Raw genomic sequence first — 26,705 nt, forward strand, 5'->3', positions numbered from 1 at the left:
GTGGAATGGACATATATACATCCTCTTGCAAATCTCCATGCAAGAAAGCATTATTTACATCTAATTGATGCAAATTCCAAGATTTTATAGCAGCTAATGCAATAAGGGTTCTTACTGTAGTAATCTTAGCAACAAGGCTGAATCTCTCAAAGAAGTCAATCCCTTCCACCTGATTGTACCCTTTTGCTACTAAACGTGCCTTGTACCTCTCTATTGTCCCATCAACTTTGTGCTTGATTTTGTAAACCCATTTGCTCCCTATGGGCTTAATGTTGGGGGGTGCATCAACAAATATCCATGTTTTGTTCTGTTGTAAAGCTTGAAGTTCAGCATTCATAGCTTCAACCCAACATTCTTGCATACTAGCTTGGTGATAACTGACTGGCTCATCATCAGTGGTCAGGGACAATGCAAACTTGCTATGAGTAGCAGACAAGTTAGCACAAGAATGAAAATGAGAGATAGGATAAGAAATACCTGGAGATGATGGCAGTACTGAAGCTGTAGAGAGATTGCAAATATAGTCAGACAGGTGTGTTGGTCTATGTGTAGGTCTAGTGGATCTTCTGAGATGATCATTGTTAGGTATAGGGTCAGTGTCACCATGATCTGTAACATGATCATTGGTGGCAGTGTCAGGGTTAGTAAGTGATGGTGAAGGTGGGTCAATGATGGGAGGAATGGATGGAGTGACAGGTGTAATGTGTGAAGGTTCAACAACATCAATAAATGGTGTTGTTTGAGTCTCATCAGATTGTGTAGAATCTGAGTGATATTCCCAATGAAATATAGGATTAGGGTTTTGGTATGGTAGAATATGTTCATGGTGAGTGACATTTCTAGAGAGAAAAATAGCTTTAGTGTTAAGGTCAAGCAGAAGAGCACTTTTCACACCTTGCTTGTGCCCTAAGTAAACAGACTTTCTAGCTCTAGGATCAAGTTTTGTTCTATGATTTTGGATGGTGGAAGCATAACATAATGATCCAAAAACTTTCAATTCATTCATATCAGGATGTTTATTAAAACGAAGGAAATATGGAGATTTGTTATTTAACAAAGGGCTGGGGATTCTGTTGATTATATATGTGGCTTGTAAAACTGCATATGACCAAAATTGTTTAGGGAGTTTGGATTGGAAAAGAAGGACTCTACCAATATTCAAGATGTGTTGATGCTTACGTTCAACACGTCCATTCTGTTGTGGTGTTTCCACACAAGTAGTCTGATGTATAATGCCTTTGGAAGCAAAGAAAGCAGTCATTAAGAATTCTGGTCCATTGTCTGTTCTTATGATTTTAACATGACATTCAAATTGATTTTCAATCATGTTTATAAAAGATTGGACAAGTTGAGGTATTTCAGATTTTGTTTTGCACAATATTATCCAGGTGAATTTACTATATTCATCAAGGGCTGTAAGAAAGTATTTATGACCATTTACATAAGTAGTAGAAATGGGACCCCAAATATCAAAATGAAACAATTCGTATCATTTATTTGCTTTAGTGTTACTAAGAGTAAATTTTGACTTTCTATGCCTAGCATAATGGCATATGTCACAAACTGAATTATTATTAGTGATTACAAAAGGGAAAGTTTTATGTAACTCTAACAATCTATTGTGCGAAAGATGGCCAAGCCTGAAATGCCAAAGAGCTGCAGAAGGTATGTGATGAGGTGAAGGAAGCTAAGATGAGGCATTGATGGAAGTTGAGGCTGTGAAGGGTATGTTTTGATCAGGTATGGTCAAGTGATACAATCCCTCCACAAGTTTAGCCAAACCAATCATCTTCAAATTCTTCCTTACATGTATCAAACATTTTTCATTATCAAAACTAACTATGTGCTAATTATCAAGGCAAAGTTTAGGCACATAAATCATATTCAAATTAAAGTCTGGCACATACAAAACTTGCTGCACAAGGAATTCTGGTGAAAAACAAACAGTGCCAGCATATTTTGCTATAGATGCATTACCATTAGGCAACTTGATATGAATAGGAGGTATGGATTGATATGAACTAAATTTTTTCAGAGAAGAACAAATATGATCTGTTGCACCGGAGTCAACAATCCATTGTGCACATGTGGAACTAGTGAGTGAATAAGCAAGATTGGTTATACCTGAGGTGACATGGCCACTAGCTATGTTCACTTTGCTAGAGGAGGCATTGGAATTGTTTGATTTTGAAGCATGAAGCAGGTTAACCAACTGATTATACTCTTCTCTTGTAAAGCCAAAAGAAGAATCATTGTTACTGTCTCGAGTACTCTTTGTATCATCATTGTCCTCCCTTTCTTCTGAGGCTTATAAAGAAGCATTGTTTGCAGCTGAATTGCGTCCATAATGAGGAGGAAAACCATGTTTCCTATAACAATTCTCAACAACATGATTAGTTTTTCCACAGAAAGAACACTCTTTATTCTTTGCACCAAAGGTGTTCGACCTATTGCCTCCGTTGTTTGGAGAGTAACTACCAGCGCTACGACCTCTGCCTTGGCCTCAACGTGAATCACTTGCATTGATGAGTACCTTAGATTCATCTAGATGTTTGGAATTATACTGTCTTTCAAATTGCAATACCAGAGAAAAAATCTTGTTAAGAGAAGGTAACGGATTCATCACCAAAATCTGAGCACGCACAGGATCGAAATGCTCATTCAAGCCAGTCAAAAACCGAATAGAATGCGTGATTTCATGTTGCTCCTTTGCATTGCGAATACCAGAATTGCAAATGCATCTCATAGGACATGAACACACAGGTGTAGGCATGTAGGCCTCAAGTTCTTCCCATAGAACTTTGAGTGAAGTGAAAAATTCAGAAGCAGAACGTGAATCTTGCTTAAGAGCAAAAATTTCACACTGCAATTCAGAAATACGAACATAATCTCCTTGATTGAATCGTTTCTTGAGTTCATTCCAAACATCAATAGCGTTCTCAAGGAAAACGAGACTCGAAGCAATTGATTCATCCACGAAATTGAGAATCCATGAATGAATTAACATGTTACAATGATTCCAAGCCTTAAAGTTTGGATCAAAATCAGTAGGAACAGGAATGAAACCATCAACAAACTCGAATTTGTTCTTACCTCCAAGTGCTATGCGCATAGAACGCGCCCAAACTTGATAATTCGAATAGTTGAGCAACGGTTTCACCACAACCGTGCTAGGACCATCGGAAGGATGCACATAGTAGATATCGCTAGGATTGTTTGAAGGTTCGGTGTAAGTCATGGTTGAACTACCACCAGCGGTGTTGCTGTGACCACCGCGTGCCACAACGGAAACAAAGAAGACGAAAGGGATGCGCAGCATAGCTCAGAAGAGCTCTGATACCATCATGAAGTTCTTGAAGAAGATGAGTAACAAACTCATGATGGAAACATAATAGAGAGAAAAGAAGGAAAAACTTCTTTATTATTGAATTGAATGAATGTAATGATACATGAAGTTTGCTTATATACATAGAACTAATTCTAACAAACTTGCCAGCTAAGCAAGTGTCACTACTAACCTACAGTATCCTTACTATAGCTACCATACACCATTAGCTTGTTGAGCAAGTAAACTCCAAGCAACTTATATGTTTAACAACCTCAACACGTTTCTTTCTTGTTCTGTTCTTCTTTTTAGTTATGAGTGTTTTGATAAAAATGATGGCGTTGATGGTTGTAATATGAGGAAGATGAAGTACTCGTAGGTGTTTGATTTTCTCTTTTTTCAGATTTGTTTCACTTTTATTTGCTTGGTTATGTTTTTGGTGATTTGGTAGTTTTTGATGATGATGTTAGGGAAGGTTTTTGATCGATGAAAGGTTGAAGGTTGTGGCGTTTTGTAGAGATTATGATGAAGTTGCTGTTGGTAGTGATGAATGGAGAGGATGCAGCTGCGCTGCTGTGTTGTTGTCCTGTTTTTTGTGGTTCAATTTATAGACAAAGATTAGGGTTTGGTTGTCCATTGAATAATTCTAAGAACTGGATAAAAGTGTGTTTTGGAAGAAAAATTGGGTTGAAGTGATTGGTCATTTTTTATGGAGTGTGAATTGGTGAAAAGTAAGCTTGGTTTTGGTGAAAAGTACAATAATTAACCTTTATTAGGATTACAATAGTCTAAGTGAACTCAAGAGTTTTAACGTTGCATTTCAAGGACTACATTCAAACTCAAGTTATGGTTAAACTGAAAAACACTCGAAAATCTCATCCAAATTTTATATGTAATCATATTTTACTATCTTATTACATTATAATGATATTTTTTTTAAAAAAATACTTGCATTGTGATAACATGATAGAATATAACTAGACCAATTTAAGGCTAAAACACACATTACTTGCACCAAATTACACACTCCGTTCCTTCGTTGAGGAATGGCAAACCAAACAATCAACTCAAAAATTGTGGTTCATTGGATTTTCTACATTGTACAGTTAAATTCATAAATTGTGACTGTCACTAATAGAAAACGATAGAGAGTGATATTTGTGAAGACTTTTCATTTCAATTGTATCAATTCATCATATGTTGAACAGTTACAATAGGCTCTTTAAATAGAGCTGTATATACAGATACAAGTGGCAATGCCACATCAGCACTCTCTAACTGACTGGGTGCCAGCTAAGCAAGGCCTAACTAATTGCTAACAACCTAGTGCCAGCTCATTTAGTTTGTTACACTTTGTTTACAAGGCCTATATTCTAATATTCCCCCCTCAAACCTAAGGGGTTTCAAAACAGGGAAACACCTTAAGTTTGACTCTTATTGTTGCATAGTTGGAGGGAGATAATGGCTTGGTCAGAGGATCAGCTAGCTGGTCACTTGCAGGCACGTGAAGTACATGAAGATGTTTTGACAGGACCTTTTCTCGAACAAAATGAATATCTAACTCAATGTGTTTGGTCCTTGAATGAAGTATTGGATTGTGTGCAAGAGATACTGCACTGATGTTATCACATAGAAGAGTAGGAGTATGAAAGGGAACTTGTAGCTCTTGGAGAAGTGATTGGATCCATAGTAGTTCTGCAGTTGTATTTGCCATACTTCTATATTCAGCTTCTGTGCTAGACCTGGCTACTAACTGCTGTTTCTTTGAACCCCAAGACACCAGATTCTGGCCAAAGAAGATGCATGATCCTGATGTTGACCTTCTATCATCCTGATCAGTGGCCCAATCAGCATCACTATAAGCCCTAAGAGAGAATGGAGGACTTGAGGATGAAGGCTGTAATAGTAGTCCATAATGAACTGTCCCTTTAAGATATCTTAGAATTCTTTTGACTGCCTTCCAATGTGACTCCAGAGGATGTGCCATAAATTGACACACTTTGTTTACACTATATGCAATGTCAGGTCTTGTGATGGTTGCATATTGTAGAGCTCCTACTGTGGACCGGTATAAGGAGGGATCTTGCATAGAATCAGTGCCAAATTTACTTAGTCTGCAGCTATTGACCATTGGTGAACCAATGGGTTTGCAATTTTCCATCTTTGTTTTATTTAGAAGATCATTGATGTATTTGGACTGATGCAGTAATAAGCTACCTGAAGGCTTATGATGAACTTGTATACCCAAAAAGTAGTCAACTTCTCCTAGTTGTTTGAGAGCAAATTTGACATTGAGTTTGTCAATTAGATCTTTGATAAGATGAGGAGCTGACCCTGTGATGAGGATGTCATCTACATATATAAGGACATAGGTGCAGGCTCCTTGTTGATGATGTACTAGAAGAGATGGGTCACACTTACTTTTTACAAACCCCATTTGAAGCAATGTTTGTGTAAGTTTGTCATACCAGGCACGTGGGGCTTGCTTTAAGCCATATAAAGATTTATGTAGCTTACACACTAGTGACTTATCAGAAACCTCAAAACCAGTGGGTTGGGTCATATATACCTCCTCTTGTAGAATACCATTTAGGAAGGCATTGTTAATGTCAATTTGTTGGACTGCCCATTTGTAGGTGACAGCTAGTGTAAGAATAATTCTTACAGTGACAGGCTTAATTACCGGGGAGAAGGTCTCAGTAAAGTCAAATCCAGGTTTTTGGAGAAAGCCTTTGGCTACTAAGCGAGCTTTATACTTGTTGACAGTCCCATCAGGATTTTCTTTTATTTTGAATATCCATTTACAGCCAATGGCCTTTCTGTGAGGTGGGAGAGGGACTAAAGACCAAGTTTTATTGTCAATCAGAGCCTGGTACTCACTCTGCATAGCTTTAAGCCATTGAGGATCAGCTAATGCATTTCTAACAGTGGATGGTTCAATGCTGGCTGTAAAAGTCTTAGGCTTTAAATTACCAGTTTTGCCCCTTGTTACCATTGGATGATCATTGTGTGAAGAGACAGTAGGTGGGGATGGTTTGATAGAGTCAGTCATTGAAGAAGCACTGTTGGAGGGCTGAGTATTTGGAGATGAAGGGATGGGCTGTGATATTAGTGAGTTGATTTGATTTATTGTTAAGGGTGGGTTATTGAGGTTGATTGTAGGGAAAGAATTTGGTTCAGGTGTGTAGTTGTTAGGACTGCTGTCACTACTAGAGTTTGTAGGGAATAGAGTTGTGTATGGAAACTGAGACTCATGAAAAATCACATCTTTGGATATGTAGATTCTGCCATTGGCATCAAGACATTTGTGACCTTTGTGTTGGGGTGATATACCAAGATACACACAAGGACTAGACCTTTGCTGTAATTTATTTTTGTTATATGGTCTTAAGTGGGGAAAACAGAGACAGCCAAATACACGCAGTTGAGTGTAGTCAGGACAGGAATCAAATAATGCATGATGAGGAGACTTAAAAGATGATAGAGCACTGGAGGGGAGTTTATTGATTAAATGAACAGCATGAGTGAAGCTGTGGTCCCAAAAATGAAGAGGTAAAGAAGCTTGTGACAATAAAGTAAGTCCCATTTCAACTATTTGCCTGTGTTTTCTTTCAACTGTCCCATTTTGGTGAGATGTATGAGGGCAAGTCAATCTATGTTGGATTCCCAAGGTATTTAGCATTGCAGTGAAGGGTCGAAACTCTCCCCCCCAATCAGATTGCACAGCTTTAACAGATGTTTGGTATTGATTTTGAATTAACTTTAGAAACTGAGTAAAGGCTTTTAAAGCATCTGACTTTTGGTTAAGAAGATAAAACCATGTGTATTTGGTGTAAGTATCTACAAAGGTGATGTAGTAGTTATACCCATAGTAAGATTTAAAGGGAGCAGGGCCCCATAGGTCACAATGAATGACTTCAAAGGGTTTAGTATAGATAGTGGTAGATAAGGGTGCATGCAATCTATGAGATTTACCAACACAACAAGCAATGCAAGTGAAAGTAGTAGCTTTATTAGAAAAAGGAATTTTACACCACTTTAGTACAGTTTGAACAGCCTTATGATGGGCATGGCCTAACCTTAGGTGCCAAGTATGTAAAGTATTATCTACATGTCCAATGGTTAAAGCATTGTTACATTGGATATTTTTATTCAAAGCAGACAAATGACTAGAAAACAAACTAGGAGTTTCATTCAAATGCAAAGAGGGACTAGACTGAGCAGTAGGGTTGAATTCAAAGGGCATGAACTTGTATAATCCATCTGGTCCAACAGAGCCCTCCAGTAGGATGGTATTAGAACCCTGTGATTTAACATAGCAGTTATGAGGGTGGAATTCAAAGAAGACATTATTATCTTTAGCAAACTTACTAACAGATAACAGATTTTTAGATATATTAGGAACATGAAGTAAGTCATTAAGTTTTAAATGAACACTATGATCATAAGGTGAGCAAAAACTTGATTGACCTAAAGACTTGATTGACACACCTTGGCCATTTCCCATGGTAACTTGATCATGCCCTTGATAAGGTACACGATAGGCCAGATTGTTGGGATTGAAAGTGAGGTGGTGTGATGCACCTGAGTCAGGATACCAAGATGCTGCAGAAATAGTGTCTATATCTGGAATAGAGTTGTAGTATTGAGGCAAAGCTAAGTGTGCAGAGGGGCGAGGGTAGGGATTGTAATGTGATGGTCTAGGGTTGTTACCAGCATTGGAACCACGTGCATTCGGTCTAGAAGACGAGGGATCATACCTGTACCAACAGATTGACGCATCATGATTTTTCCTGGAGCAGATTTGACATTGAACTCTACCAGTATTGGGCGTTTTGCCACGGCTTCGACCTCTGCCTTTGTTGCGTCCTCTTCCGCGATGAGTCTTGACATTGTAATGTTCAGTTCCTGAGTCTTGGCCTTCTGAATCAGAGTTGTGGTTGCTATCCTTGGATTCAATTTGAGCAACATTAGCTGATACACTTGGATTAGCTAATTCTTGTCGAAACTTTTCGAACTGTGATTCTTGAAGGAGGAGCAACGCCTCAACGTCCTCCACTTTTGGTGTATCTGATCTACTGTAGACCATCATCACGAAGGGATTGAATTCCTCAGACAATCCTTCAAGAATAGCATCTACTTGTTCTCGTTCAGATACAACATCACCGATAGCTATCAAGGAATTCACGATGGATTTAATGCGTAAGAGATATTCATTTACCGTTCTTGAGTGTTTCTTTGTGTTTTTCAATTCAGACCTGAGTTGACGCGCTCGTGATTTGAGTACGGAATTGAAGTAGGTGTGAATCTTTTCCCAAACCTCATAAGAGTGTTTGCAGCTTAAGACGCGAGGAAGAACACCATCGGAAATTGTTGAAAGAAGCCAAGTGAAGAGCGATTGATCTTTGAATAACCACTTCTGGTACTCGTCGGAGTTCTTACCGTCCAATCGATCGGTGACGGAGGCGAATTGGAGAGGGATTTCCGGATTAACTACGAAACGGTGAAGGTTATGTGCAGTAATGACACCATTTACCTGCTGACTCCATAGAAGAAAGTTTTTCTCGTCTAATTTGATGGTGAGTGAGTGAGTCAAGCCCGATTTCGTCGATTCTTTGTTTGTATTTGGTAGATCTGCGGCGGCGTTGTTCACCGGAATCGGTTCTGATAGAGGATCAGTCGCCATTGATGATGAAGAAGATGAAGATCTTGAGGTGTTGTTGTTGTTGCGGAATCGTGTTTCTTGAACCCTTAGAGGCTCATGATACCATAATAGAAAACGATAGAGAGTGATATTTGTGAAGACTTTTCATTTCAATTGTATCAATTCATCATATGTTGAACAGTTACAATAGGCTCTTTAAATAGAGCTGTATATACAGATACAAGTGGCAATGCCACATCAGCACTCTCTAACTGACTGGGTGCCAGCTAAGCAAGGCCTAACTAATTGCTAACAACCTAGTGCCAGCTCATTTAGTTTGTTACACTTTGTTTACAAGGCCTATATTCTAATAGTCACATTCTTCCTTCTCTTACCATTTTTGAACAATTGTTAGCCTGAAAAAATGGCGGAAAAAATTCCACGCCCCTCAATACGAGTTCAATAATGAAAATACACCTCTAAAATAAGAACAAATTATAATTTATGTTGTTCAAAACTACACTTTCAGAAATATGTAAAGTTTTGTTTTAGTAACGTGGAGGCGGAAAGTAGCGCAACTAAAATAGCGGGTAGGTTCGAGGAAAAACTTCTACCAACTCTTTCTTAGTAAACTTTCTCTCCTAAATATACTATAGTTACTAAATAGTGTAGATAATCAATGTCCGCATTTTTCCCCCTTTGTCAGTGACTTGCAACAACTCTTTAAATACTCGATGTGAACTTTAAAAAAACAAACACTTATTGATAACAAATAAATAAATATTTTACTAACTCTTAACTCTTAAATACATTGTTTTCTTTCAATAGACAATTTGACAGACATGTGAAAATAACTAAGCAATTTTTCAAGCAAAATGAATATTTCAAACCTTTCTCCAATTTAATGTTGCTATAAATAACTATATTACAATGTACATTTACCTTTTCCTTCATGATGTTCAATACCTTTTTCTTAATGTCCGAAGTTAGACCCCTAAACACTTCAACCTACAGCAACACCATGCAACTTTCTTTGGCAGTGAGTATTCAGATTGCAGTGAAGCATCTGCAGCAACGTCTTCAGCTCTCGACCATATATACACGCCTCGTTCTTCTTTACTTCCCGGGACAGTGTTGTCCAGTAGAAATGCCACCAACAGTGTAACCACCATGTTCATGGACATAAGAGCATTGATAGCAAAATCAAGCTGGTAAGTTTTGGACAAAGAAAATGACCACTTAGCTCATCATTATATAAAAAAAATACAGGAGTTTGATAACTATACATTAACAATAAGACAATAAGTTTTACAGAGCCGTCTAATTATATTTCACTATCTAACCATATTTCTGTTATCTCAAATTTTTGACCATATGCATTTAATGCTAAATTGGTGCGTCATCTTAAATACGCGACTAAATAAAATTAATGGAAATAATAAATGGAATGTATCCATGAAGGTCCAAAATGAATGCATTAATTAAGTTAATAAAAGATATGAAAAGGTGATTAAATTACCTAATTAAGCTTATTTAAAGTCTTAATTTCATAAAATGTTTTATTAACAAAAAGGCAAAATTGCCTTCGAATCGAATGGGGTTTCGAATCCTAGCATTCGAATGTGTAAGTTTCTGGACTTAGAATTATTTTCATTTTTAGCACGATATAACAAGGGATTCGATGGCTGGATTCGAGCGACAGTTAGAGCTAAAGAAGCGGTTACTCTTTTCAAGCTTGATCAAGAGATTGTGGGTTCATGGGTTTGGAGAGTTGGCGAAACACGTTTTCATAGGCAGTTGTTCATTCTTATGATTATAAATAGTAGTTCCTTTAGTTGGAATAAGGGTCACAATTCAAATACAAAAATTCACAAAACCTAAAGTATCCATGCGTTCGAGAGAAAAGGGTGCAGTGAAGAAAATGTATGAATTCGTGAACCATTTCTTTTCTTTGTAAAACTTTTACATTTTAATGCAATTTTTATCATTCCATTGCAATTTATCTTTTGAAGTTCTTAAATAGATCTCATTCGAGTGAATCTTTGTTTAATTTACATTTTCTTTTGTAAGTTATTCGTTCAAACTGGTTTACTAAATGTTTATTTCAATGATGAACATTAAAATCAATGCACAAAACATGTCCTGGGATTTACTAGTTGGTCCTGCAAGTAATTAATTTAAACTAGCGGTTGTTTACGGAAAAACCAGCGTAAACAATTTCAAACAAGTTTATACTGTGATGTGTCAATGAGAGTAAAAATAACCATCGAATGTACAAAACTAGTGCTTCTTATTATTTGTTATTTTCTTAGTCATTATATATTGGTGGCGAAATGTTTCTGCATACAGAAGCGACTTACTTGTTTGAGGCCTGAATGAAATGGCCCACTTGATGCCGCCGCATAAGGAAGCAGATAACTGGGAAGTATAAGACTCGACACAGGTTGGTATTGTTGAAAATAAGATGGAATGGACATACCAAGGAACAAGGCAACGCCAACGATCGTCATGTTCCTGAAGCTGGCTGATTGAGCATACTGTAAAGTCGATAGGCCCAATGTCACGGTAAGAGCCCACATGAAACACAGTACAGCAGCAGCCAAAGCCTGTGGAATGGAAGCAAGGAGGGCACCTACTTTCCCTACAACAACAAAAAAAATACAATTTAAGTGTATGTTCAGTCTGTCTATAGAAACATCTAAACTTTAATTTAGGTGTAATGCATCAAAATTTTAGTTAATATATAATGCTGCTATTAATCTACAATTATGGATTTTGACACGAAGGGTTGTTGCTTTACCTATAAATGAGAATATGATCAAAAAAACTGCTCCAAGTTCCACTACCATCCTACTTGCCACCTTTGTGGTGTTAATTGTGTGCACGTTTTCTGTCAAAGTCGTTGAACCGGTACCTGAGCCCCAAAGACCAGCCAATATACTACACAAACCCTCCAGTGCAATACCTCGGCTAACAACTCCTCGAGTTGGAGGCCTTGTATTAACTTGAAGGGACGTAATACGGTAAGTTCCAACCTGGAAAAGGATAAACTAGTGACTCAGAGTCCTGGATACGCCGCTATATGTAATCCTTACTTTCAAAACAAAAATACATCTAAAATTTTAAATGTGATACTTACTGAATCGACAGAGGCAACGAGTGACACTATAACCATGACTATGGAAGTCCTGAAGTGGAAAATAGGGATGCCCCACTGTAAAGGGTAAGGGATTCTGACCCATGCAGCAGTAGACAATGCATCGGAATCAACCCTGCAATGCTTCATGGTATATGCATGCTGTCTACATGCGTCTGTAAGAATGTTTGAACTCGGTATATCGGGATTGCATCCTTTGTAATTATACACACCCCCTGCTGTTAAAAAGGATGCAAATATCCAAATTAATGATACGCTCAACGGAACCTACATATATGAAAAAAGTAATTTGTAAGAGTTTGTTATTATAGCCACATATTCTCAATATAAAATGAAGAAAGAATGTCTTAATTTTAGATACTTACGGCATAAATTCGAAATAAGTGGCGTCCAAAGATAGATACTCCTCGGAGATGCTTCAAAGAAGACAAAATAAAGAAATAATGAATATCTGAACATAAAAATCTAATTTAACAAAATTCCAAATCCCGTGACCTGTTTATAAATCAAGCAATTACTTTGGAACCAGTGATTGGTGCTGCATGACTCACCAGAGTAAATAATAGAACCAGTGCAATTTGTGGAACAGTAATTTCCAAGCAAATGCCGGCTTGTGAAAAACCGTAACTAAAGAATGCTAATCCTACGGCAGCAACAGTTGGGGCAACCACAACTGGGTTGATTAACCTAAAACAAATTGTAATATTGTAAAGAATTGACATGCGAGACCGAAATCGTGACAACTCTCAGTTGATAAAAGTTCAGTATTACTTATCCCTTCATTGACCAATATCATGCACCTCTTTATCTCGCACATTAATGCACATGCATCATAAATTTTCAATGAGGTAGCAGAACATCATACTAATAAAATATATAAATTTACTAAATTGAAAAAACAAACAAAGATATTTATGGTGAATAGAACAAAGACATGACAGAAAAAAATTTGTTACCTGAGTAGGATAGACATCAAGCCACTAAATCCCAAGATACATTGGAAGATTGAACCAACAATTATAGCACCTTGAAGTTCCCTCATTATGTGCCTAAATTTCTGCAATTGAAATAACCAGGATTAAGAACCTTGAGTATTTGACAAATTAAGATTATGTGCATGTTAATGAAATAGGAATTTACATGTTCTGTAAGATTGCGATAATCTTGAGCATCTATAATGACTAACGCCGGTGCTAAATACACAAATGAGCTCCCTTGAACTAAAGGCAGTCTGGTACCAAAGTAGGAGTGCAGTACAGTTGTGATGCCAGAAATAAACAACATTGTCGAAATTACGGTAGCGGTATCCTTCTGTCATCAGTGGTTAATGTTAACATAAAAAAGTAAAATCCGAAGAACTATTGATTGTCGTAGAGAGTAATAAATGGTAAATAACGGCATGCTTACATCAGTTCCACCCATAACTGGTACCATGACTAATGGGATCAATACAAGTGAACCAGCCAATGATAGATAGTGTTGTAGGCCATAATAGATAAGAGATACTGCAGTTGAAGATATAAAAGTGCAAGTAAAAATGAGTTATTGATTTTTGGCCAAATTAAAGAAAGGAACATGATTATGCTAAATTATCTTTCTTCCTAATCTATTCTTAAGATAATACACATCATCCAAACACATGGATTTAGCTACATTCAATAATCATTGCTTAAAACACAGTTACACAGTATTACACAAATATTCATCATAAGAGTTAAGACATCAAATTTGTTCCACATGTATTCAAGTTAAACAAAACTACTTTCAAACAATCCAAAATCAGCATTTTCTAAAACATAAACTACTATAACTAATGAGTCAAATAAACCATATGAGAGATAATTAACAATCATAACTGTTAAGAGAGAGTCGCACATTGGATGCAATATGACCTAAACATGGGTTTATAAGTAGAGACAATAGTCCTCACCTAACAATCTGGTTTTGTAGGATTGAGTTAGGCTCAACCCAGAATCTAACATGGTATCGGAGCCTCTCCGAGATCTATTGGGCCACCTACTATTAGGTTTCTGCTATCGGGCCACCGATCATTTATATCCACGCACCAAGCCCGTTGGGCGTGAGGGGTGTTGTCGCACGCACATTGGATGCGGGATGGCATGAACTGAGTTATAAGCAAAGGCGGTCATCATCTTACAAGATAATTTTGCAGAATTAGGCCCAACCCAAATTCTAAGAATAACAACAGAAAAACAATGAAACATAAACTAACCAAAACCCGGATTTTCTTCAAGTCCACACTTCAATTCTGACGGTCCTTTCCATCCACCATCAAAAGGCTCCACTCCTTCTGGAAACAAATCAACCTTAACTTCATCTTGTACCACATTCTCCTCTTCACCCTTTTCATCTTGCATAGGAGCAACTGCAGATACTCCATGACCATTACTACCATTACCATTACTTCCATTACCATTATTACTATTACCATTCCCTCTCATACCAACTTTCCTCTCGCCAGGATTCAAAGCCAAAACAGGCTCATTCTCTTTTCTCACATTCTCCTCCAAACCAACCCCACCATGTGAAGCAGGTTGGATCTCAATACCTCTATTGTCTCTCAAACTCCCAACAACTGGATCTATCTCTATCTTAGGAGAAGATGAAGACCCTCTTCCCCTCTGCTGAAAAGGTTCAAACTTTTCACTTCCACTTGTCCCTGCTTCACCTGAATAATCAGAAACAAAACCAGTTCTTTTGGCCCATGAACGTAAATCTCTTGGATTGTAACCAGTTTTTGGAACAAAAGGTGGAACTTTAGGTTCAATAGTGCCACCACCCCTTTTGTTGTTCACTGATGAGTTCGACCCAGTTGCCATTTACACTTTTTCTGAAGAAAATGGTAGTGATGAAATTGACCCAGAAAGAGTAAAGATTGGATTTTTATTTCATGTATGGAAAACAGAGTAGAAGCTGTAGTGAGTAGTGAATGTTGAGAGTGTGAATACATTTCCTGAATACATACAATACACGTGAAGAGAGCTTTTTTTAGCAAGTGAGGGTGATTGGTGAAGGAGGTGGGAGTGGATTTACCAAAATGACCTTGTAGTATGGCCGTTGGTTGCAATCATATGTGAAGATTGTCATTTTTTTTTATTATTTTTTTCACCATTGATATCAAGCCCGCTCGATCGCTTAATTTGGTTTCAAGGGTGAATTCTGACATCAATAGTTTCAGTTCCCTTCCGATCACAGTTCTGGAGATCGAACCGTGATCTTTCCTATAAAGTCCAATATCAATTTTCTCTTTTCTCTTTGTTTCTTAGCTTAATTGCACTTTTGATCCCCTATTCTAAAATCAAACATTTTTGCCACTTTATTTTATTTTCTCCATTTTTTAATCAATTGACAGGAAAAACACTAATGTGGTAGTATCCACGTAACAAAGAACAACATTCATATCAGCGTTTTCTAACCATCTGACATGAAAAGCGCTAATGTGACAGTATCCAAATTAACATTTTTTAACCGGCCAACAGAAAAAACGCTTAAGTTACTAGAGTTGTCACTAATGTTGGATATCCGAATGCAACGACGACATATGTTTCTTCGGTAAGTGCTCCCCCTGGCCTTGTAGTTTCAAAAAAAAGTTTGTGTGCATCCAGAAAAATATGTTTTGTGGCCAGTGAAATTGTATCATGGTTTTATGGCTCACATATGCTTCGGATACTTTTTGTAGTTAATATTGTTAAGTGAAACCTAGACGGTCATGTGATCATATAAACACACTAGTATAATTTTTTAATGATTTATAAAATAATTAAAAGAATAAAATTAAAAATTTGTGAATATGATTGAGAAAATTATATTTAATCACATGACCGTATAAGAATTTCACTTTTTTTTTTTTAGAATTTCACTTCTATACATAATTTATTTTAACACGTATTTGTGATAAGTGCCAAAAAGCAGTAATTTTACTTATACATTTTAAGCATTTATTGACTTGTTTTATAAAGTTATTTAAAGTAAAAACCTCAACTATTTGTAAATATTAATCTTTACTAGTAAACTAGTCCCACACCCGTGCGATGCACGGGTGTTATGCGGTATTTTATATTATAATGTTGAAAAATCATTCGTATAAATTGAAACAATAAGTATTATGAAAATTATAATAATAACATCAACAACAACAAAATAATAATAATAATTAAAAAAGTTATGTAAATATAAGGTACATATTAAAGATGTGTTTATACATTTCAAAAAGATTACAATAGATCCTATTGCATCTATCAAAATAAGTTGGTAATTCATAAATTGTCATGTCGCTATGAAAACGGTTTGTGGTCATACTCATACACTGTGCATTTGATTCTTAATTGGACACTATAATTCAATATATAGTATAAAAGATTAATTAGTGCGTATAATTTAGTAAAAACACTATTATTATTAGTTGAGTGGGTGTATAATGAAAAGTTATAGGTATATAAATGTAGGCATATGAAAAAGTGTATAGAAATGACAATGATGTAAGTAGAAGTGATGTGGCATTATTGGGTGGTTTAATTGGATATAAGTGGCTGACGTGGATTAGAGAGATTAGTAGTTGCACAACTATCTAAGAATTATATATATAGACGTTTATACATTTAAAAAACTTATTTATACATCACATTTGAAGTTACTTTGGTATCTTCTTCATTAACATTGATTAGCAATATCTTTAACTCATTCTTCAAAATAACTATGGAAATGACAACATATAATTGACAATGAAAAACAATCGATGTTGAAACATAAATTTTTATTTATATTATAAATCTCATTGGAGGATTCTGAGTTGGATAAACTACTTCATTATCTCTTACAAAAAAACTACTGTATTATCGAATTTGACATTTATATTAATTTGAAATTTATTAGAGCAAAGATAAACCAACCTAACTCATACTCAAATATTGAATATGATAAAAATCATACAGGGCATAACAACCATTAGTAAATTTTATTTTATCTTTTTTTTTTATTAAACATTAGAAAGTGGTCCTGACAATCGGCCAACTCCTTATATTTACAAAGATTGGACAAAAGATTATTAGCAAAAACATTAACTTTTTTGAAAAAAAAACAATAAAATACACAAAATAATAAAATGAACAAAAAAAAAATTAAAATGAATAATAACCCAAAACAATATTAATAATAATAATAATAATAATAATTACAATTAGTATCCCACATTAAATAGATGTAAGTGGATGATGTGGCTAAATGAAAGGTTTTCATTGGTTTGTGGATTAAGGTTTAAATAAGCAATTTCACAACTATCTAGGATTTATATATATAGATATTAGTATTTTAGCTACTCTCACCTATTTTCCCTCACTTTTATAGGTTTCATGAGCTTAATGGAAAAATGGAAGCAAGTAGAACTACATACTTGGATGCTAAGAAAAATTATCATTAGACCAAAATCAGGCACAATTTGTCCAATTGTATAAAGTGATGAGGAGTTTTTATTGGACCATATGCTGCAATGTTTGACTCTTTGATTCTTAGCTACTAAAGTTGGCTTAACTTAATCAGTAAAAAAGACATCATCAAACCGCCTTCCTTCTACAAGTGGCTTACCATCCATAGTTACTTTTCAAGCCTGTATAAGCATTGCATCACCCATTGTGAAAATCATTCAATTCATTCACTCTCGGACACCATCAGAGAACATCACGAAACAGAGGAGAAAGGCAGAGAGTTTGAGCACGGAACGACGGAGGAAGCGACGGTGGATGCACGCCAACTGTTTGAGGAATCAACCGGTGTTGTTATTTCATCTCTTTTCTTCTCACTTGTGTAAAGCTACCATGGTAATGAGTAGCTAAAGACACTTTTGTTGGTATTAGATGTAATTGACTCTATTAGTATGTATTTCTTTTGTTCATGGCGTTATATATGGTTTTAGTTATTTATCAATATTGATCTTATCCTTGTTTTCAATGTTTGAATCTTTGATTTGAAATGATATAGGAATATACTTTTTGAATCTAGAACTAGGATAATGGTCTGTTAGATGCTAAACTCTAGGAATAGATTTAGGTTTAACATTCACTCAAAGTATTGGAACTTAATGCTATTATATCGATTAAGCACCCGAGGGATCGGGGTTTGATAGGTTTAATAGATTCCTCGTCGTTCTCTAGGGACGGAAACGCACGATGAGCAATACGTGATAATATTGGGAAATAATTAGAATTTATATAACTGATCAGGGAAGTATATATGAATGAGTTAATGCAGTCTAATTCTAACAATTCCATCTCTTTGTTATTTCTCCCTGAATTTATATATGTTGTGAGTTTGGATGATTAACAAACAAAGACTTTCTTTATACTTAAAACAATATTAATTGTTGAACGATATCGATATCGCATCAATCCCTATGAAGACGATAAAAATATATTTACTTTTGTACTCGAACAATTTGTCAAAATGGAAACCAAATTTAATTAAATATTTCATTTGTACTTGTTATTCTAGTCATGATTTTTTGTTCAAAAATATTTGTCATTTTAGCATAGAAATACTTTGTCATTCTACATTTAAAAAGTAATTTTTTATTTATAACCAAAAAAAAGGGTAGTTTTTTTTTCTTTTCGTTAATTTTTGGTTCATTCAAATACTTTCAATAACTAAACCAATAGCTATAAAATCTGTTGAATTTAAGGGCAAATCTGAATCCATAATAATAGCTACTATCTCCTGCCAAAGTATGCATATAACCAAAATTTAGTACGGAACATATGATTTCTATTAGTTTACCCGATTTCATGTAGTGATGACAATGGATACCCACGAATGCGGATTTTATATTAGGCCATATCCCTATCATAGTTGCATATCTACCTTTAAATGCCACTAAATATAAAAATCTTTAAATTTAATATTATTAAAATTTAAGCAAAACTATTGAAATCAGAGTAGTATATTCCTTAACCAATTTGGTTTAACGGTGATTGATGCTGAACTTAGTAGGGAGGATCGCGGTTTGATCCCCTGCAACTGCGATTGGGAGAGGGCTGGAACCACTTTGAAGTTTTCTCTCCCGACCCTCCGCCTTTCGTTTATACGCCCAAAAATTTCATTTTGTCCCTTGCGGTTTGAAAAAATTTGGCCAACTGATTTCGGTTTCTACGAACCGAAAATTTTAAACATGGAAAAAAAATTCGGTTTATATAAACCGAAATAACATAAATGTTAAGAAAAGAATAAAGATTTATGTGAAAATTGGTGCAGAGATACCTATGATAAATTTAGCATATCTTTCTGAATATAAGTCGTATGCTAATGATTTTTAATCTAGTATAAAGAAGATAAAATTTACTACAAGATTGACACTGGAATTGTTATATTTCATTAAGTATAGTATGAGAAAATCTACCTACAAGTTTGAGAAAAGTTTCTGCAAAATGTTGTAGAGATACCTGTGGTAAATTTAGCATAACTCTCTGAATATAAGTCGTATGCTAATGATTTTTAATCTAGTGTAAAGAATACAAAATTTACTACAGGATTGACACCGGAATTGTTAAATTTCATTAAGTATAGTATGAGAAAATCTACCTACAAGTTTGAGAAAATTTTTTGCTCTGTTTCTGTACCAGTACCCATTATTTGGTCAAACTGAACCAATTGGATAGTTAACCCTCAAAACAAAAATTATATTTGTACTCTTGACACCCTAAGCTTTCCAACGAATGGTCTTTTACTCAAATCGGACATCGTTTAGTATTTCAAATAAATTGGGGAAGTTGAGGGTCTCATGCAGAATTTAAGCAGAAAATCTGGAAAAAAATTTGGAACACAATATTTCGGTTTATATTAACCGAAATTTTTTAGCATGATAAAAAAATTCGGTTCGTATAAACCGCAGTACCCCCAAGGACAAAACAGAAATTCAGGTGGTAGAAAAGAAATGCGAGGAGTAGGGAGAGAAAACTTCAAACTCTTTTGTTCAATGATCCTGAGTTAGACCCAATTTCCATGGTTACCTTTTTTGAACAAAATGTTAGAAATCAAGCCCATTTATATTTTGGAAATAGGATAATATAGATGTCAATTTTATTACAAAGAGTAGTAGCCACAAGGAGTGTTGAAAGAGTGAATACATACATAAGTGATAGTGATTGGTGAAGGAGGTGGGAGTGGATTTACCAAAATGACCTCGTAGTATGGCTGTTGGTTGCAGTGATGTGTGAAAATTCAAGCTTCTCTTGTTGCCTCATCACTTTCTCTTTAATTTATCTCTTTACTTTAATGTGTGTTGTGTTAAACTTTTTTGTTTATTTTATTTTGCTGAGATAACTTTTTGGTAACAATATTGTTGGTTTTTTTTCCCTTTCTTTACCTTCAAGCCTTCAACTATTTTTGACGAAATGTTAACTCGCCTAGTAAAAATTAATTTTCATAAAACATGTGTCAACTTTTATAAGTGGAGTGAGTAATCTTTGTCGAAAAATTTATGGTATATATAAGGTGAATTCTTTGGATTGAACCTGTTTAAGTTTTTTTTTTTTGACAGAATTACAACTTTCAGTGCATGCAAGTGTGATGACATTGCAGTGGATCCAATTATGGCTGAAGCGTTGGGTGTTCGCTGGGCAATCCAGTTTGTCCGAGAGCAAGGTTTGCACTCTGTTTGTATTTTTTCTGATGCAGAAAATGTGGTTAACTGCATAGCTAAGAAGGTGAAGATTGATGCCATTGAGATGGTAGCTCAAGATTGTAGGGAATTGTTGTCTAGTTTGCCTAATGTTAGTGTCTTGTTTGTTAGAAGAGATCAAAATATTGATGCTCATAACTTAGCTTCTTTGGCTAGATTAGTGGGAAATAGAACTTGGGTAGGGGCAGCTCCCAAGGCTTCTGTTATGTCAAATTATGCAGAAAATTCTGCTTCTAATTGTATTGTGTTTGGCTGTTTTCCAGCCTTTTTCTATTGAAAGTTATCCTTCTATTATTAAGTACAAGTAAACGAGGGGATTACACTCAACAGCACAAGACTAACATAAACAATTGCTGATAGCTAACAACACCCACCACATGTAAGTGATGCAACAATGATCAGAAATTATCCCATGGTGATGTCTTAGACAGTTCAGATCTGTTCTGAAGATCTCAATATCCTATGAAGCAGATGTCTTTGGGTCTTTCCATATTAACCGAGTCCTCAAATATATACGGATTCATTTTCTTTAGACAAAGAAGAATCATAACTCTAAAAATCAATGTCATACAGAATATGGTAAGAAATATAATTGGAAGCTCGCCTACGTCTTTATATGATATATGTATACAGATGCATCTAGGACCTTGGGTCATGTTATTTGTTTTGCAAAAACAAATAAAAACCATTTTTTTTTGGCTAGCAAATAAAAACCATTGTTGACTATAACATTACCATGATGTATTCTCCTCGTCCAACGCTCCCAAATACTGTCTTCCAACTTGCTTAGATGACTGATAGCGTACTGTCGATGGGAAAAAATAATTCATTATGATTAGTTAATAGAAATCAATTTAAAAGCAATAAATTCATAAGCTAAACCAGCAAAGTATGAAGACGAAAGCCAAAGCAGAAAAGAAGAAGAATTTATTGCCAGAGTTAATTAAACAAGCAAGCATCATGCACAATGAGTATAGTTGAAGTTTATTTCAATAAAACTTAATATAAGTTTTAGTTTAAAGGAGGTAAAGGAAGTAAAGTAATGAAAAAAATGGAGAATCGACAAAAGCCTGAGATAATATGTGGTAAATTAGAGCTTGTACTCACATAAAGGGTATTTAATTGTACTCACATAAAGGGTATTTAATTGTACTCACATAAAGGGTATTTAATTGAACGCAAAGTGTTGGAGTTTCCAAAACATTGATATCTGTTGACTTTCGAACTTCAGAAAGCCTTGGATCCTTAAGTGAATCCCTCATTGAATCTCTAAACTCCTTCTTTACAAATGTCTTAATGCCAATCTCCTTTGAGTATCGAGTAAGAATAGGTAAAGATGGTACTATATCGTCCTTGCTAGCTACAAGATGAACATAACAAATTCAATATCCTCACTAGGTAATTCTATTAAAGAATCTAGCAAGAAAATGCATTATAGGGTATGAAGAATCTATTAGCATCGAATTAATTCATTTAAGGATATCAAACCCATTATTGACACACTATAGAAGTGTGTTACGTGAACACTGCAGCTGCAGTGCCTACCTAACAAAAGATAGTGGTAACTTGTGAAACAATCAATTTGTGACTAAAACAAGTGAAATAATCATCCCTGAAGGGGGCCTACAGGTTTAAGTAGATTCGATTGAATGTTTTCCTTCTGGTAATAACTGCATAGCAATTCGCACCGTCTGACCTTTTAGACTAAACTTAAATAATCAAGCTAAGTTAATGTAAATAGACCCAGAGTTCTTCACCCTGATGTAGAACAGGACCACCCAAAGAAATTCTTCAATTTCAAGACATCTGGTGCTTCAAACATGGATCCATCAAGAAAGATTAAAACATGGTCCACAGATGATGTATGCATCTATATTCTATATTGGGCATGGAGTTCATGACATGTGAAAAGATACGCTTACCTCCTCAACTATTCTGTAGACTCCAACAATTGAGCTACCATACCTTTGTTGGGATGACACAGGGATCCACCGCTGGAGAGTTTTACTTTGAAATGTTATCACATTCATATATATGCCAGATAGTAAGTCAAAATACAACTTCAGTTCAGTTATACTTTACATCCATCCCTACATTCTGTGATATAAATGACAATAACAGTGGCCCACAAAAGATAAGACAGCAAGCATATAAGGTACATTTGGTGCAAACAAAGAAAGAATGGGGAGGATTGAGAAATGAGAATCCTTTCATTGCAATTTGAATCAATATTTACATACATTTTTGTTAATAAGCTCACTTTAACTGTATTAAAGTGTTATCTCTTAAATGGATTAAGAGCTAATTGAACATCATATTTTTTGTAACTACTTATGGATTTTTACAAGTGCAGTAATGCAGTATGTATTAAAAAAAATTCAACAAATGTGTCACAGTCTCTGCCCCTTCACCATAGAAAACACAGCGATGTTCTTCATCTACTCGGATAACACCATGCCGGATTAAATTCTCTCTAGTTGGCACTCTATCATGAAGGACTATCCACGCTAATATTCATCGCCCTAATGTCTCATGTCATTGCCATATTACTTAATCTCACACCAACCTAACTCCATGCAAAGAGAATAATCAGTTGTTTCTATGGTTTTTCTACCTTCATTAATCTTAAATCTCATGATTTCAGCACATGATAGCATCTGGCCGGAGGAGTCTCCAAATGAAAGGTTCACATCGACAACAAGAGAGGAATATGTTGGCACAACAACCATGCTCCTAGAAAGTGGTATTGTCCCATTAGAACTTATTTGAACCGAATCTTCATCACTCTTAAACAACACGATCCGATAGTAATCTTTGTTATATCGTGTTGAATAGTCATAACAACTATATTGGGTTATGAGACTCCCAGAGACCACCTCAGGATACACATCAACACCTCCCCTTTTGAGGTTTAAGTAAACCTTAATGTTAGCCAAAACAGCTTCAGAGAAGATGGAATAATGCACAGCTGCGAATCCATTTTGACCAAGAATAGAAGAACATAGCTGTTTCTCGTGATAAAAATTAGAACTAAGAACCCTAGCATCAAAATCAACAAACCCTTTGATGGCTAAACGACCATCAACGTCCTTTATATCAAATTTCATTCCTAAAGAACTGAAATTCTCAAAAAGTCGAGAGCCATCTAGGATAGGTGTGGTATTCACATGTTCTTGTAACCTTAGAGCATCTCTTTCCTCTCTTTTGAATATGTAATACTTTACTTCATCATCGATTAAAACTTCAAAAGAACCATGGATTTGTATAGCCTTGGACTTTTCACGACCAATGAAGACTGAGAATATCTCCACAGCAGGAGATGGCCATGTGCAATGAGGTTTTAGATTCCTAATAAGAATTTTCGAGCAAAAATTAACTTAAAATATACCAATCTCAAAAATAAATGATCTAAACTCAATCAAATCCACCACAAATCTACAATAAAAACAAGCTCAAGCTTAACACAATACGGAGTATAGAAGTTGTTGTAAAAGCATGAATCTGTTTGTCTATTTTGCTTAATTAATTTTTTATACCATAATTAAATACATACACTAAAAGACTAACAATTTTTCTGAAATTCTTATAAACCAATAGACTTTTCTCACAAGATGGATCTCTAAAATTGCAAAAGACTCAACCTAAGAAAAACTAAGACAACACACTTTGATCGAACAACAAAGAGCATTTAAAAACTTTTAGGCAAATATATATATATATACATACACAAGAGTTACATACCCTGAAAGCACAAAGTTGGATGGCAAATCATCATCAGATTCTTCATCAGAAGACTGAAATAAGTAAAAAGAACCCATATGAGCTCCAAAAACATGACAGAAAAATAAATTAGAAAGAAAAGTACAAAAAAAAAAAGAAGAGAATAAACCTCATCTTCTCCATCGGTATCCAACTCTTCCATGTCTTTTGCGGAGATTTCTAGTAAGCTAGGTGACTGTTAAAAGACAATATAACATAAAACTTGTGACTGATGTGACTTGAAACGAATGGAATAGTAACAAATAGAACAAAACTACAATGACGACTAAAAAACTAAATTAAATACCTTACATACCCCATAAGGGTCAGGTTCAAACCATTCGGCCTCAACCATAATAAGGAGACCCATCTCTTCTTGAAAGAATGAATCTGCAGACGTTGATCCCTCTAGTAACTCTATGGTCTCATTAAGAATCTTTCTACTTGTTCCAAATTCTGATAAATCTAGAGTGACAATAAAAGGAGCGTATGCAGGTGTAGCCAACCAACATCTAGGGATCTTTAAAAATCTTGCCTTACTTTCAAATCCGACTCGTTCAAAATCAAAATTTTGCTTATCAAATATGACACACTCTTCGTCAATACAATTTCCATATGTATTGCCATAGCGAACGACAATTTTTCCGTTGACATCAATGTGGTCATTTACTAAGTGTCTATCAAGAATCTTGAAACTTATGCGGCACTGAACACCAAATGGAATTATGATGTACTTAAAAGTAATATTGCCTTGAATACAAGAAATTTCCCTACATTTGACCTCTTCATAATCATTTTCAAATTGGTCCTCATCCAAACAAAAGCGCTGCTTTGCAAATGTATGATTATTTCCATCGTACAACTCCACATTTATCCAACTTAATGGTGTAAGTGTACGTGGAGGGAAACTTGAGAAATCTTGACCGATTAAACTTAACTCGGTGTTCGTCCCAACTATTTCAGCAGCATCAGGCTGACGTTTATAAAGTTCATGGACCTGCTTCGCTCCAGAATCATAAACTTCACCACAAATCTCCCCGTAAATAAGAAGCGGACTCCTTTTTGGTTGCACAGTCACCGATAACACTTGTACTAAAGGCCGCGTTCGAAGAGCTGCTCTCCCATTTTCCTTCTCTCTTTGCCTTTCCTCATGGCGTCGCCTAACAAAACACTCAAACATTGACTCGCTCAGTGACTCGCCGCTCACCCTATTAAAATGACAAGCGCTCAACTTCTCGAGCTCTCCTCTTGAAACATTAGGATATTTATTAATGTACTTATCTAAATCCATAACTTACAACTCTGCATAATCAAACACAAACACAGTCAACTCATCAACAACTCATCGATCCCTCGTCGAGACAGTTTTTGTGAAAAATACTAATGGCGTACAGAGAACACAAGTTCATGATTCATCAATACTATATTCAAACATGAAAACAGACACATATGATGAATCAAATTTGAAGAAATTATAAGCAGAAATTATATTATATTATTTTGATAAATAAAAATTTATAGAAACAGAAGTTCAAATTTGAAGAAAGAGAAGCTGAAATTAGGAGTTGAAGAAACAGAAACCATGAATCAGGTTAGAAGCAGAAAATAAATATCTTTTCACCGATTGAAACATCGGTTGAAACAGAGAAGAAGACACTCACCGATTGAAACAGAAATAGAAGGCGGAGAAGACGGAACAAGGCGAAGAAGCAAAAGCAGAAGGCGGCGACGGCGGTTTGGCAGACGGCGGTTTGCTTTCGAAGGATGAAGGTTAAAAGCAAAAGCAGTGCTGCTATGTTTTTTTTTAGGAGTTTTTGTTTTTGGAATATAAGTGGATGTATTGGATTGGTGATTTCTAAAGACAATTTTAACAAAAAAATTTTTTTTAAAGATTTTAAAAGATTTTGTGAGATTATCTTGAAGATTTTAATTGATTTTGTGGGATTATATCTTGAAGATTTTAAAAGATTATAATTTCCCGCTTCTGGTTTTCACGGTACAAAGTCTTCTCGTTTTAGTTTATATACATTCTGGTGTAAAAAAACATAATACACACGACTCATATGGAAGAAGCAAAAGAAGAAGAAAAAAAAAACAGAGAGAAAAATGAAAACAAATAATGAAGAGTGAGTAC

General features: G+C 35.4%; 2 protein-coding genes across 5 annotated transcripts in view; both read right to left on the reverse strand.

Moving 5' to 3' along the window:
• The window catches only part of LOC123903799 (nucleobase-ascorbate transporter 11-like), a 37,299-nt gene extending 22,181 nt beyond the window's left edge, over nt 1-15,118 (reverse strand). Inside the window, exons 1-10 of one of the 3 annotated variants that reach the window (XR_006808179.1) lie at nt 14,360-15,118; nt 13,534-13,631; nt 13,267-13,437; nt 13,083-13,183; nt 12,678-12,813; nt 12,492-12,542; nt 12,109-12,393; nt 11,770-12,004; nt 11,330-11,610; nt 9,936-10,177 (exon numbers count right to left, since the gene is read on the reverse strand). Coding sequence is in view for 2 of the 3 variants with exons in the window: in XM_045953418.1 (XP_045809374.1) it covers nt 9,956-10,177; nt 11,330-11,610; nt 11,770-12,004; nt 12,109-12,393; nt 12,492-12,542; nt 12,678-12,813; nt 13,083-13,183; nt 13,267-13,437; nt 13,534-13,631; nt 14,360-14,966 (2,187 nt within the window). In the remaining variant the exon portion in view is untranslated. Of the gene's footprint in view, nt 1-9,735; nt 10,178-11,329; nt 11,611-11,769; nt 12,005-12,108; nt 12,394-12,491; nt 12,543-12,677; nt 12,814-13,082; nt 13,184-13,266; nt 13,438-13,533; nt 13,632-14,359 lie in introns of those variants that run through there. The other 2 variants (XM_045953419.1, XM_045953418.1) reach the window with 2 other exon arrangements.
• Nucleotides 15,119-23,003: 7,885 nt separating this feature from the next.
• Nucleotides 23,004-26,408, reverse strand: LOC123903800. Of its 2 annotated transcripts, none has more exons than XM_045953420.1 (5): nt 26,233-26,408; nt 24,879-25,873; nt 24,702-24,767; nt 24,554-24,606; nt 23,004-24,160 (listed from the first exon to the last, which is right to left on the reverse strand). In XM_045953420.1, the coding sequence occupies exons 2-5, from the start codon at nt 25,860-25,862 to the stop codon at nt 23,359-23,361; spliced, it is 1,905 nt and encodes a 634-aa protein (XP_045809376.1). In that variant the 5' UTR covers nt 25,863-25,873; nt 26,233-26,408; the 3' UTR covers nt 23,004-23,358. The 2 variants fall into 2 exon arrangements, with proteins under 2 accessions (XP_045809376.1, XP_045809377.1); XM_045953421.1 differs by having other exon boundaries at nt 24,888-25,873; nt 26,233-26,400.
• Nucleotides 26,409-26,705: the final 297 nt, after the last annotated feature.

The sequence above is a fragment of the Trifolium pratense genome, linkage group LG2 (genome assembly GCF_020283565.1).
Source record: "Trifolium pratense cultivar HEN17-A07 linkage group LG2, ARS_RC_1.1, whole genome shotgun sequence".
Classification (NCBI taxonomy): domain Eukaryota; kingdom Viridiplantae; phylum Streptophyta; class Magnoliopsida; order Fabales; family Fabaceae; genus Trifolium; species Trifolium pratense.